This window comes from Sesamum indicum, linkage group LG5 (genome assembly GCF_026168435.1).
Source record: "Sesamum indicum cultivar Baizhima isolate 11 linkage group LG5, ASM2616843v1, whole genome shotgun sequence".
In the NCBI taxonomy this organism is placed as follows: domain Eukaryota; kingdom Viridiplantae; phylum Streptophyta; class Magnoliopsida; order Lamiales; family Pedaliaceae; genus Sesamum; species Sesamum indicum.
Window position 1 is genome coordinate 19582910 of NC_142661.1, and position 13131 is coordinate 19596040.

General features: G+C 35.0%; 2 protein-coding genes across 6 annotated transcripts; both read left to right on the forward strand.

Moving 5' to 3' along the window:
• The first annotated feature begins 73 nt into the window (after nt 1-73).
• Nucleotides 74-7605, forward strand: TKI1 (TSL-kinase interacting protein 1). 5 transcript variants are annotated; one of them, XM_088880751.1, is made up of 14 exons: nt 74-183; nt 1110-1334; nt 1438-1520; nt 1618-1665; nt 1754-1863; nt 2443-2527; nt 2610-2892; nt 4197-4331; nt 4431-4582; nt 4675-4913; nt 4996-5329; nt 6292-6684; nt 6782-6910; nt 7100-7605. In XM_088880751.1, exons 2-14 carry the CDS (start codon nt 1214-1216, stop codon nt 7325-7327), a joined length of 2340 nt encoding a protein of 779 aa, XP_088736877.1. In that variant the 5' UTR covers nt 74-183; nt 1110-1213; the 3' UTR covers nt 7328-7605. The 5 variants fall into 5 exon arrangements, with proteins under 5 accessions (XP_088736877.1, XP_088736875.1, XP_088736876.1 ...); XM_088880749.1 differs by having other exon boundaries at nt 166-293; XM_088880750.1 differs by lacking the exon at nt 74-183 and adding an exon at nt 286-403.
• A 2208-nt stretch (nt 7606-9813) lies between these two features.
• Nucleotides 9814-11920, forward strand: LOC105161368 (UDP-Glycosyltransferase superfamily protein). The gene is made up of 2 exons (XM_011079025.3): nt 9814-10336; nt 10864-11920. Exons 1-2 carry the CDS (start codon nt 9814-9816, stop codon nt 11772-11774), a joined length of 1434 nt encoding a protein of 477 aa, XP_011077327.1. The 3' UTR covers nt 11775-11920.
• Nucleotides 11921-13131: the final 1211 nt, after the last annotated feature.

The window sequence follows — 13131 nt, forward strand, 5'->3', positions numbered from 1 at the left end:
TGAGTTGTGTGGATGAGTTTTGTATTTATATAATAATGATAATTTGAGAATAGATTTATAGGATATAATAATAATAATAAAAATGTTTATGCATCATAGACTTATCCCCAAATAAGTCTATATAAGGTTGTGAAGAAGTATTAACCATAAAATAAGAAAAGTAAAAGAAAATCCATCAAACAGGTGGTGTGTGTGTGTGTGTCTCTCTCTCTCTCATTTATTCTCTTTTTCTTTTTCTCAATTTATTTGCATTATTTTAAACTTTAACTGCACTTCAAGTTATTCATCTCTGAGTTAAGTCGCTAATTTTAATTTCTTTTTCTTTTTCTCCTTTTTTTTTCCTTATCGTTTCTGCCTTTGTTGTTGCTTTTCAATCTTTTCTCTGTTTTGATTTTTGATGCTGGTATGCATTCTCCCATGATTCCTGTTTGTTTTTCTCTCTCCATGTATAATACTCGTTGAGGAGGGGTGGGGGAATGGATTTTTGTGTCTCTGACTTCAATTTTTTGGGGTGATAGATCTTAGGGTTTTTTGTTGATTCTATAATTTGGCCAGACAGGTTTGTGAATTCAATTGGTGAGTAGGGTTTGTTTTGAATTTCTAAGATGAAGCTCTAATTGTTTCTCGATTCCTTTTTATGGGAATTATTCTGCTTAAAAATTGTGTTCTGGTGCTTGATTTTTTGGATTATAATGCTGGGGAACCCTATGTGCTGTTTGAACAAATGATCTTACTTGTTTTTTTTTTCAGTTCTGATGTTTTCTTCGTAATTCTGATGTGCCTTGGGTATTTCAATTTGGTATGGGAATTTATGGAATCTGTTTGCATCAGTTGAAATTATTTAACTCTTTACTCCAAGTCGAGGTTGTTGTGTTACTTGAGCTAGGGTTCCTGTAAAAAAGTTCTTACTTCTGCCTTGCATTGATAGAGCTGTAATTGATGGTGCTTGGAGTTCTGAGAGTTGTTTATTCTTCAATCTATTGACTCATATTATTAGGCATTCTTGTTTGTATATCTATGCAGATTGAACATTTTACTTTTACAATTTCATCAATCCTTAAAATGTTTTCTATTAAATTCCTTAACCATCTTCTCCTTGTTTTGACCAGGCATTCTGTCTTGACGCAAGATACGAGCTATTAGAAGTGCCAATTGAGACATAGTGATCGAAGAATGCATGGTGTAACACGTATGTGATGAAAAAAACATACAAATGGTATCGCAGGTTTCATTAGACTGTGAGCTTTGCCTTGGCTCAGAGAATCTTGGGAATAAGGATGGGGGTTCTAGTGTGCCCTCATTCTCACAAGAGCATGCTGCTCCACAGATGCCTGGTATTCTTTGATCCTTTACTTTATTAGATATCCAATTACTGGTAGTATATATATGTATAGATATATATACACACATATGCTGATTGGTTTTACTCCTACATAGTGAAAAAACAAACAAGGCAATGGGCTGCTTGGACTCGTCAGGAGGAAGAAAGTTTTTTTGCTGCTCTACGGCAAGTTGGCAAGGCAAATCTGCTACCTTTTCCGCAGATGTTCATTTGGAAAGAAATGTGCTTTTGCATCAATGTATATATACTGACAGTGAGAATGCTTTTTCTGGCAGAATTTTGAGAAAATCACTTGCCGTGTCCAGAGCAAAAACAAGGATCAGGTGATTTTCATGAAATGACATGGCTGACTTCTTACTCAATTCTTTCCTTGTCAATTCTAATGTGCTTCTCATTATATTTGGCATTCAGGTTAGGCATTACTACTATCGGCTTGTAAGACGAATGAACAAGTTGCTGGGGCCAGAACTTTGTCTTGATGCCAAAAACTCAAAAGACACAAATGCTGCTATGCTTCGATGGTAGCTATTAACTTTTAGAGATATTCTGTTCAGATTAGATGTTTATGTTTATAACAAAGTTTCAAATGCTTTTTCTCTTACCTGTGTCACCTCACATCGGAAGTATGTTTAATTTATTTCTTAAGTAGAAATGTATTGGTCAATTAGGTGCCAGTTAGGTAGTTTTTGCATAATAATTTCCTGCTTGTTTGGAAAATGAAAGGAACATAGGCGTCAAGGATTAGTTGAAGGAGCTGTTGTATCTGTTGTTTTGTGAGATCAATAAACTGCAGAGGTTGGTGTATGATGTTTGTATTCAGTGCAGTGGTAACTGTGCTGCTATAAGCATTTGTATGTTTTGTACTTTTGATCAGTGTCCATGGATTTATTTGCATGCTGATTATTGGTTTGTACTCTTCCGTTGTCGCTTTCTTTTCTCTTTTAGATTGGATTTTTGGGTCTTTGAATCTTTACCTTGATACATATGACTTTCTACTTGTGAACTTCATTTGGTTTTATTTACAAGTAGATCTTCTTTTGGTTGCATGAGGGATTCTTTTTTCTAATTCTCAGTCTCCTATCTAATGTACTTGGTTGCAGGTGGTCATTACTGGAAAAGTACAGCTGCAAAGCCTCTAAGCTTCACTTAAAACCTCGAAGATTTAAGATATTTGTAGAGACTCTGGTTAGTTTCAGATTCCTGGATTCTTATCTGTCAAGAGAAATAATTTGGATCTTATTGGACTCGTTATTTCTTTGTCATGAAGGAGAACCAACTGTTGAAAGATCGGAAAAAGAACATCAAAAAACGACTATCTACTGGAGAGAATAATTCTTCTATTCCAAACATTCCTGCTGGAAATCAGGTCAGAGCATCAGGTCATGACAACCGCGCAGTAAAAATGGTTCTTGTGGACAGCCAGAACATCCAGAAAGTCGGAACTGGAAAAGGTGCTCTATTCAAGCGCCATATAAATATAGGAATGAGTCGTACCAACTGCAAAGTAGACCCAGCTTCTATGAAAACAGCAAAACATCGGCGGAAAACAGGTATACTTTGAATAAAAATATTGGATCAGGGTTGTGCCATCACTTTGTCCGTCTATAATCCTTTTCTGCTTTTTCATCAGTTTTGAGATGCATGCATCTTGTAGCACCTATTGCTTCTGTTGTCTATGATTTCAATTGGATCATTTTTTTGGTCTTATATTGCTGTTTTTATCCACCAGAAAGTCATCATGCATGGAACTGTAGTTGGTTGGTTAATTGTTCAAACATAAAGTTCAGTGGGTGCTGCCGCTGCTGAAGATAGTTTTCTGATATTCTCGATTCATAGTGCCTCAGTGCCCTTTCCTGGCCTTGATAATGTTTAATAGTACTTTATTTAATTAATTCAAAGGTTATCTTTAGTTTGTGTACATTGGTTATCTAACCTCAATCTATATCGTGCCAGTTGTTAAATGAAATGAAGGTAATGAAGGCTTTCTGCAACATAGGAAGATTCAATTCTTCTTCATCTAATCCATGAGTCATTGATGTGATAAAGGAGATACTGGATATGCAGTCATATTACAACGAGATGCATATATAAATTGCTTAGAATATGATTAGATGGACACAATCCCCCTGTGTCCTTAAAACAGGTTGAGAAAACAATTTGACAAAGAAGCTACTTCTATCATTTTTGTTGCTGCATATTTTGGGGACTTCGGGTGCATCATATAGTTCAATTCCTTGTGTACTGTTCACTTAGACATTTCTTTCCATCCTCTGCTTCACTTATGTTGAATAATTGTGTTCCAGTTGCTTGATTGTACCAGATTTGCAATGCCTCGTTAATATTGTGTGTATGCATTATTGTATTTCCACACCGAATATTAATATATTCAGATCTGGAAGTTTGGTTGGGATTCTCAAAATGCATTTGCAAATGTAAGAGGGAGATAGTGGTTACTATTTGTGGCTACACATTTAAGGACCACTCTAGCATCTTTGTCTTCAGCTTATCCGCATTTTGTGTTAGCAAGTATGGCTATAGGAGGGTGATTATGCATGTTACAATAACACCCTTTATGCTTTTGGCATTTGATCTTGTAGATCTTTATCTGGCATCTCTTACCTTAGTTTATAAGGATAAACAATCTGTAGGATTTGCATTTGGAGTTGTTGGTTTGCTGTGTAGCAGTATTCTTGTTTCTGGATCTTTGTTTTCTAGTTTTCTTTGTGTAGATTTTTGCTTTTGTTATTTGCATGCATCACTAGTGTCCATAAGCATGATGAAGCGTCAAACTTCTATTTCTTAAATTATTCATTGTTGATCACTGTGGTGTTACTAATCAGATCCTCTTCTGTAGGCCTTGCATCAACAGCTGCATATAAAAGATGGGAGAAGGCTGCCATCGCTGGGGTTTCTTTGGTTGCTGATGCTGCTGAACATTTGGAGCGAGTTGACACTGACAAAGAGATTGACAATGTTCAGGAAACACCAGGTGAATCACCACTCTTCAATTTTGTGAGAGCAGGACTGCTGTGTGAATCAATGAGAAATTAACTTGAAATTGAAAACCTGGTTTTTCTCATATTTTCAGGCCATGATGGTTCGCAGCTTGTTGGTAAAGTGGTTCAATCTTTACATGCATCTTCACAAAGCATGTTCAATGAGAATAATATACATAATTCAGCAAAACTTAAACTCCAGTTGTTCCCAATTGATGAATGTACTCGAAAAGCCTTAGAAATGGTATGTTGAAATCTAATGATGTTTCCAAGTGGTTTTGTTGTTTGACTGTAGAAATAACTAAGAATGTACTGAACTTCTATTCATTTTGGCAGGATAATCATAATCCACATCTGGAGTTGACTTTGAGTACACGAAAGAAACTATCATCTATATTGGAACATCTCAATCGCAAATGGGGCAACTCAAGCTCTTTATCTAAAGAGTTAATGCTTTTTCCTTACTGGGCACAGAGGGAAAACCTGGTGGGATATCAGAAATGGACTAAGGACTCTCCTCTTTGTGCAGCAGATGTATATTACCTAATTGGAAGCCCTCCAATTTTCCGCCTCAGGTTCTATTCTTATATCCCTTTCTATCTGAAGAATTGTGTTAGCAGACTGAGCATAGTATAACAGATTTATTTCTTATTTAAGGTATGGCTGGTTTTCAAAAGCTGAGGTTGAATCTGCGACTGCTCAAGCACTTTCTTGTGCCAATATCAAAGAGCAAAATTTGAACATTAACATAGCACCAGAGCAGAATGCTGAGGCTGAGAACCCAAACAGTCCTCTTGGTGACCAGCTTGTCTCTGCTGAAAAACTTATCACTCTGTCTCCCTCGTCTACACGGACTCCAATTACAACAGTTGAGTGTGGTGTCTCTGTTTCCAAAATCAATACTTCAAGATTTCAAGATAGCACTGCAGGTTTATCATCACTCAGAGAAGAGAGTGGAGATTTAGCAGTCACGAGACAAGTTGAAAACATGGTTTGTCTTCAACTTTATTTGCTTTATTGCATTAACTTGGATTATTTATTAGGACTGGATGGAAACACCTTAACTTTATCACATATATGCATATTAATTTGATACATATTTTTGTAAGCTCATCTTTTAGTAACTTTAGTGGTTTATGTTTCTGTTAACTCACTCAGCTCGAGAATAACTTTTCCCAGTATCTGAAGTCAATCTTTCGTATAACCTCGATGGGCTCCCTTCTTTCTCTGGGTTGATTCATCTCCAGTGACTCTTCCTAATAGTCCTTGGATGAGGATACTACATTAACTAACTCATGAATGCTTGCTTTATGCCCTTTACACTTTATATATCCTCTTTACCAGTTTGCTTTCTGCCATGTCTTTTTATCTTTTTGCACTTCATGTTGGAGTTCTGCTCTCTTTAAATGGGTTGAGACTTGTGCCAGTGTCCGCCAAGAGAGTGGAATCAGAAGAAAGAACCTTAACAAATTAAACTGGAATCTGTATATTAATCCCTCTTTCTTACTTTGTGACTTAGCTTATAGACCATTCTCTCTTTTTATCATTAGCATGTTTTTTCTTTTTCAAATTTAGTTCATTCACATTCTATTTGTGTGCTGTATTGGAGGTGTTGATCTCTTTATTTCTAAAACAACTGTCATTGGGCAGATTGCTTGCAGAAACTGCTAAAATGTATTTTCTGCCTCTGGTGAAATATGTTTAAAGAAACAAATAGAAATCCTTGATATTATGTTGGTCGTTTGTGGTGCATGAGCTGAATTAAGAATGATAAAATTTGCCTGCCTTGTGCAATTGCCAATGATTGAAGTTGAACTCGGTAAAACCAACCCCTAGATTGTTATATGCTGCCATAGGAAAAAAAATTTATTGAATTATTATTTTTCATCTTTACTTCCTGTAAGCAAACCATCATGGTAGCTTCCCTTATTCTGAAGTCTGTTTTCCCTGCAGAAGAATATAGCATTGTCCACTGGGGAGTGGGCTGATAGTCTTACCAACATAAGTGTGGGTGATCTGCTTTCTGAATCAACACAGAGCACAGATGTCAACTGCACTGAGTTTCCAATGCCTCTTGGTTCAAACTGTTTCCAGCAGATGCCATTTAGTTGCGACTCTTTTGATGCTGCAATTGCTGCTCACATTTACAAACATCAAAATAAAGTTGACTTACAGCAGGGGCTTGCATCTCATGCACCTTCCATCTGGGATGGTGAAGAAACATGCGATGCCTTTGCGTTCCAGAAAACTGGTGCTTTCTGTAATAAAGAACAGGATGTGTCGATGAATGATACAATGGATGCCTGTAAACAAGCTACTGTGCCAAGTCCTTCAGCATCTCATGAGGTAGTTGAGGTTTGCTTTTGCAATAGCAACCAAACTATTAGCAACAATATTTCTTCTAAGATTTCATGGTAAAACTATTGTTCTTATTTTCCTCCAGGAGTTGCCTGAAATGGAGAAGGTGACAAGCAGCGATCTTGCTTGTGGAGACCTTATGGATGACGGCATGTCTGATCATCCTTCAGAAAACTCTACTAAGGATTTTGGTGGGCTTACTGATATATATTGGGTAAGTTTTTCCAAGTGCACATTTCCCTTTTTTGGTCGATATTTAGCCATGTTTATTTGATAGGACGCTCTTGACTGCTTATCAGCTAATTTTTTCAAATCTTTTGTGATAACTATACTTCAGTGATCATCCTGAGGTTTCTGTGACTTGTTGGTGCTTATGACTAATTCTAATTTTTCCATGCTACAGCCTGACTCTTTAGGACCGTTAGATTTGGACATACCCTCATGTAGATACCATAGCAATGATCTAATCCTTAGCGACAGCCTTAGTGGTTTGAACCGCCTGATAGCAAACAGTGTGGACGCGTTTCAAAGTTGCTCGTTCTTTGGCTTGGACAAGAAAGAGCCTGCATCAACAGCTGAAGCCCGCCAAACTGCTTCCTTCTCAGATTTCAAAATCGGCAGTGAAGTCTAAAATCATGTGAGAGAACTTGGAGACAGATATAGTTGGTGTAATCTGAGCTTATGTAGTTAGGGTCATGTGCCACTGCAAAAGGGTCCATAACATTTGCAGAGTTTAGGAATCAGGGGCACGCATAATGCTCTATGTTATTTAATCAAGTTCTTTTGCTCTGTACAAATTTCAAATCCAAAAAATTCCTTATAGATTTTAAACCAGCTTCTTGCACCGAAGATGATACATTGATGTATATTTGCTTTGACTTACTCTAAATAGCAGAACATTTCCATTGACATGCGATTACGGTGGTGTCCATCAATTAAGTAAAAATCTAAAAGAACATGTCAAATAGTTCAGGATAGTGGGTAAAACCACACGAAGCACAGAGAATTTTCATTGTTTTCAGTTTCTCTTCTCCTTCTGATGACAGATTCTCTTGATGGTATTGCAGTATATACTCTGGCAGAGAAGTCGGTGTTCTATGTGTATGAAATTTGAACTTTGAACTTTGTGAAGGATAAATATTATCATAAATTACAATGGGTTTTTATAACATTTGTTATAATTAAAAATATTTTTTTATTATTTAAAAAATTATAAATACTCTTTTGATATTAAAGATCGTTAGTAAATATCTCCTACAATGCACTGTCATGAAGAAAGATTTATTTGATAATTGTTAATTCTTGGAGAATATTTATAATTTTTTAAATAATAATCATTACAAATTTTAGAAAAACATGTTGCAATATACCCTAAATATTATTACAAGTGAATCATAGATATGGGAGATATTCTTATTTGTTTGTGAATTAGATTCGTATATGGTGAGGGGAATGAATTGTGATTTATTTTGTCTGTAGTATTAAGTGATTGGACATTGAAGACGGGGAATAAAGTAAAAGTCGGTCAGCTTAGCGAGAGGTCAGGGCATCCAGTAACGGTCAAGCACTAAGGAGCAGTCTTTTCTTGAAAGGGATCGTCATTTGGAACAGCTGAACCAATGAAGTATAAATGCGTTTCTCAGTTTAATTTTCTTACTCTCTGCCGAGGGCGGGCAATATGTATCTTCTTCTTCTTTTGTTTTTTCCCTTTAAATATATATAAAATTAGTGGTTATATAATTATATGAATATCAATAAATTGAGCATTACATTGATCAATAAATTCATATTATAATAAATTGAGATACAATTATAATAAACTTACATGATGTGATACAAATATCAACATATTTAGTAAAATTTGAACGTATGACTTCAAACTTGTTCATAAACAACAACCTAATTATCATACTAAGATGGATATTAAGTATCATTAGTTAAAAATGTTGGGTTCACAATTTACACTATCTTGCCTTATCATAATAGAAAATGCACTTTTTTTTGTCTTAACTAGAAAAGGAGTAGATTAGGGTTTGTAGTTTTTACAGAGAAAGTTCGTATAAATCAAATTAATTATGAAATAAGTGTCATATACTTGTTATATAATTAATATTTTTTTAAATTATATATTAATCATATAATAAATATATTGTACTTATTATATAATTAATTTAAATTCGATAAAATTCAATTTAAATTAAAATTTTGTGTGGATGGTTAACTCGACTTCCGGAGAATTTGAAAGGAAAGATATGATTAGCATATAGGAAAGGTTGGGTGGGGCCATTACTTTTAACACTTGCGCGTTTATCTAAAAATCCATTTTAAATACTAGGAATAATTATTTGATGCTAACATACTTTATGGCATGTCAATTTGGATTACTATGATTTGCGTTATCAATTTGGTAATCGAGGTCTCTCAGGGTCAAGGTTGTTGTCAAAGGAATCCCTCCATATCATGTCTAATTAATAAGCCTAAAATCAATAATAGAGGTGTCGCAATCATCCCCGACAAAAACACTCTGATAATTAAGTCAACAGCAGTCTAAAGATCTATGACTCAAGCAAAATTAACAAAATATCTAAATAATATTATTACACTTGAATACTGAATCGAAAGCTATTTATAGTGGGCACCCAATATAGGGAAACCATGCTAGATCTCCTGGATAATGCCACATGTCATCCTCCCAAGGGCCAAGAGTTTTGGGTCATTGACGGTTCAATCAGCCCAATTCGACCCGTCTCCAAAAAAACAAATACGAATCCTAAGTGCTACGTACTTAGATACTTTGGACATTTTAAGGAGTACAAAAGCGTATCTTTTTGTGTAATATGGCAAATGCCACAATCAGCACACAGCAATTAGCACCCACATTGGTTAACACCATTAATTCAATCACACATCCACACTACACAACTTGAATTATTAGGCTGTCAACGTGAAACCTAAAACTCAAATTAACTTTCTAGCTCCTATATATCTTCATGTGTGTCTGAAAAAAATCCTCCACCCTCCATCTTACATATATAGTTCATATATATACTTCACATTCTCTAGCTATAACTTCCTCTTCTCTTCCATCTTTTTTTTTTTTAAAAAAAAAAACAAAAAATGAAAGAGATTCATAAACAAAAACCTCATGCAATAATGTTCCCATACCCTCTTCAAGGCCATGTAATCCCCTTCACAAACCTAGCCATAAAACTAGCATCAAATGGCTTCACAATCACCTTCATCAACACGGAATCAATCCACCACCAGATCTCCAAAGCCAAAGGCCGGCCCGTCGACCATGATTTATTCTCCGAAGCACGTAAATCCGGGCTCGACATACGCTACGCCACTGTTCCCGATGGTTTCCCTGTAGGGTTCGACCGGTCGCTGAACCATGACGAGTTCTTTGAGGGGATTCTCCATGTTTTCTCGGCGCATGTGGATGAAATAGTGCGGAATTTGGTGAGGGAGGATAGCACGATCAATAGCATAATTGTTGATACTTTCTACGTGTGGGGGTCTGTGATTGCGGACAAGTATGATCTTGTTAACATTTCTTTCTTTACTGAGCCAGCACTTGTTCTCACTTTGTATTATCACGTCGACCTACTCAGGAAGAATGGCCATTTTGCTTCCAGTGGTAAGAGGACCATTATCTTTGTGCCGGTTGCATTTTCTACTCCATTTAACATACACATATTATGTATATAAAAAAAAATTAAATACATAATATCATTTTTATACACATAGTGTGTATATATTGAACGGAACAGAAGATACAATAAATTTTGAAATAAAAAATTCAATTTGGAGCCTAAGACCCTTTTCTTGATCATGATTGCTAACATGAAAATCAAGTAAATGAATAATTACACTCACACAGTGACACCCCATTTAAGGAGGTAAATTGACTCATCACACAAAGGGGTAAATCGTTGCATTTTTTAAAATACAAAGAGGTAACTTGCTATTTTTTTATTTTTTTTTTGCATAAGGAGATAATTTACTCATTTGTAATATTATAAGGGAGTTGTTTGCATTTTTTCCTTTTAATATATAAATAGCTACATGTCTTTTAATTAATTTGTTATATTAATAACTTTCTATTGATATATACTAAAATGTATTTGGATTGCTAGAACTAATTAGTTTTGTGACTTGGAACAGAAAATCGCACAGATGCCATCGACTATATACCGGGAGTAAAATCCATAATGCCGAGGGATTTAATGTCCTATTTCCAGGACAAAGACGACATATCAACAATAGCGCACCAAATCATTTACAAATGTTTTGAAGACGTGAAGAAAGCTGACTTCATAATTTGCAATACAATTCAAGAATTTGAAGAGGACACAATCTCAGCTCTACAGCAATACCAGCCTTTCTACTCCATCGGCCCGATTTTTGCCCCGGGCTTCACCAAGAGCTGCATCTCCACGAGCCTGTGGTCCGAGTCCGACTGCACCCAATGGCTCAACACCAAGCCCCACGGTTCAGTTTTGTACGTTTCATTCGGGAGCTATGCTCACACTACTAAGCATGAAATTCATGAGGTGGCCAATGGGCTATTACTTAGTGGGGTCAACTTTATTTGGGTGCTCCGACCCGATATAGTCAGCTCCAACGAGACGGATATCCTCCCCGTTGGGTTTGAAGACCAGGTCAAGGGTCGAGGGTTGGTCGTGGGGTGGTGCCGACAGGTGGAAGTCATTTCACATCCGGCTGTTGGAGGGTTTCTAACCCACTGTGGATGGAACTCGATCTTAGAAAGTATACGATCTTGTGTTCCGTTGATTTGTTACCCTTTGCTGACGGATCAATTTACTAATAGAAAATTAGTGGTGAGCGATCTGAAGATTGGAATTGATCTGAAATCAACATTATCAAAAGAAGGGGTTTCCGAAAAAATTAATTATTTGATGGCTGGACAGAAGTCGGAGGAGATCAGAGAGCAAGTGAAGAAGGTGAGGAAAATGTTAGAAGATGCAATGGCGACGGATGGCTCATCCGTCGCAAATTTCAATCGCTTTGTCAAAGACTTGGAGAACAAAATTGGTGAGGTTAAGAAAAACTGAAAGTTAATTTAAAATAATGATATATGGCACGTGTGATATTTAATCTCTAGGGATGTTTGTTTTCTTTCTTTTCAGCTTGTTTGCATGTTTGCTGTAATAATAAAAGAATGGCCCATGCCCAAATATTGTACTAGCCGTGTACGAGATTGCCTACCTTTCTATAGTAATTTATCATTGCTACTTTATGGATGTCGAGCTGAGCTAAAAGAACGAGGATTCTGTTGGTGATTTGACCTCACCTATTTATATACAACTCAATCCAACCCACAAGATCAATTTATTGCAACTTATGTAAGTTAGAGCTGTAAATTTATCAGATCGAGTTCAATGTATTATTATTTTAAATTATTTGATTTATTATCGAATTTAAAAAATTACATTTAAGTTTGATTTGATTAATAATAAAAATCAGTTTGAATCAAATGTAAGTTAAGCTTAAGTGGGTGTTTGGCTAAACTTATAAGTTTTTCAAAATATCTTATAAAATGTTTGAGAGCTTATAAGCTCTCAATATTTGTTTGGATAATTTTTTTTAAAAAGCTTATAAGATTTCAAAATAAAGAAGTATTTTAGCTCAAAGTGACAAAAAATATGGACCTAAACTGTAGAGAAAGGACAACCAAATGCACTAGACGCGCGTCTCTGCCACTTCCCGTTAGTTGTTAACAGAATGTGGGTTTTTTGTTGAGTTTTACAAAATAAGAGGGAGTTTTTAGCTTATTTTCTAAATAGAAAGATTTTTTTTGCTAATTTTTAAAATATAGGGGGATTTTATACATATTTGTCCCCCACACGCACACACACTCTCCTCTCCCTCCCTCTCTCTCTCTCTCTCTCTCTCACACACACACACACTATGATTTAAAGAGGCTTTTTGCTATTTAATTTTTTTAATATTAAAAATAAACAAAGTACTTCAATATTTAATAATAAATTATTATAATTAAATAAAATGAAATTATTATTGATATTATATTTGATAAAAAATATAAATTCAAAATATTATAAATTATATGATTAGAAATAATTATTGCAGCTATATATCTATATTAACATTCGACTAACATGAATGTACATATATAATGTTTTAATTTAAAAATTTACACAATTATTTGTCATTTTTTTTGTTTGTAAAAATATTATTTATTAAAATTTTATTTAAAAGTAAACTAATTTGTACTATTTATAAAAGCGTTCCAAAAATATGTTAAGAAATAATAATTTATTTGATTCTAATATTATCATGTCTATTTTAATTATTTCACCAATTAAAAACCTTATTATGCCGAAGATCCTAACATCTTATTTTATCCAAACACTTTGATATAAATATATTAAATTTTTCGATTCACAAATA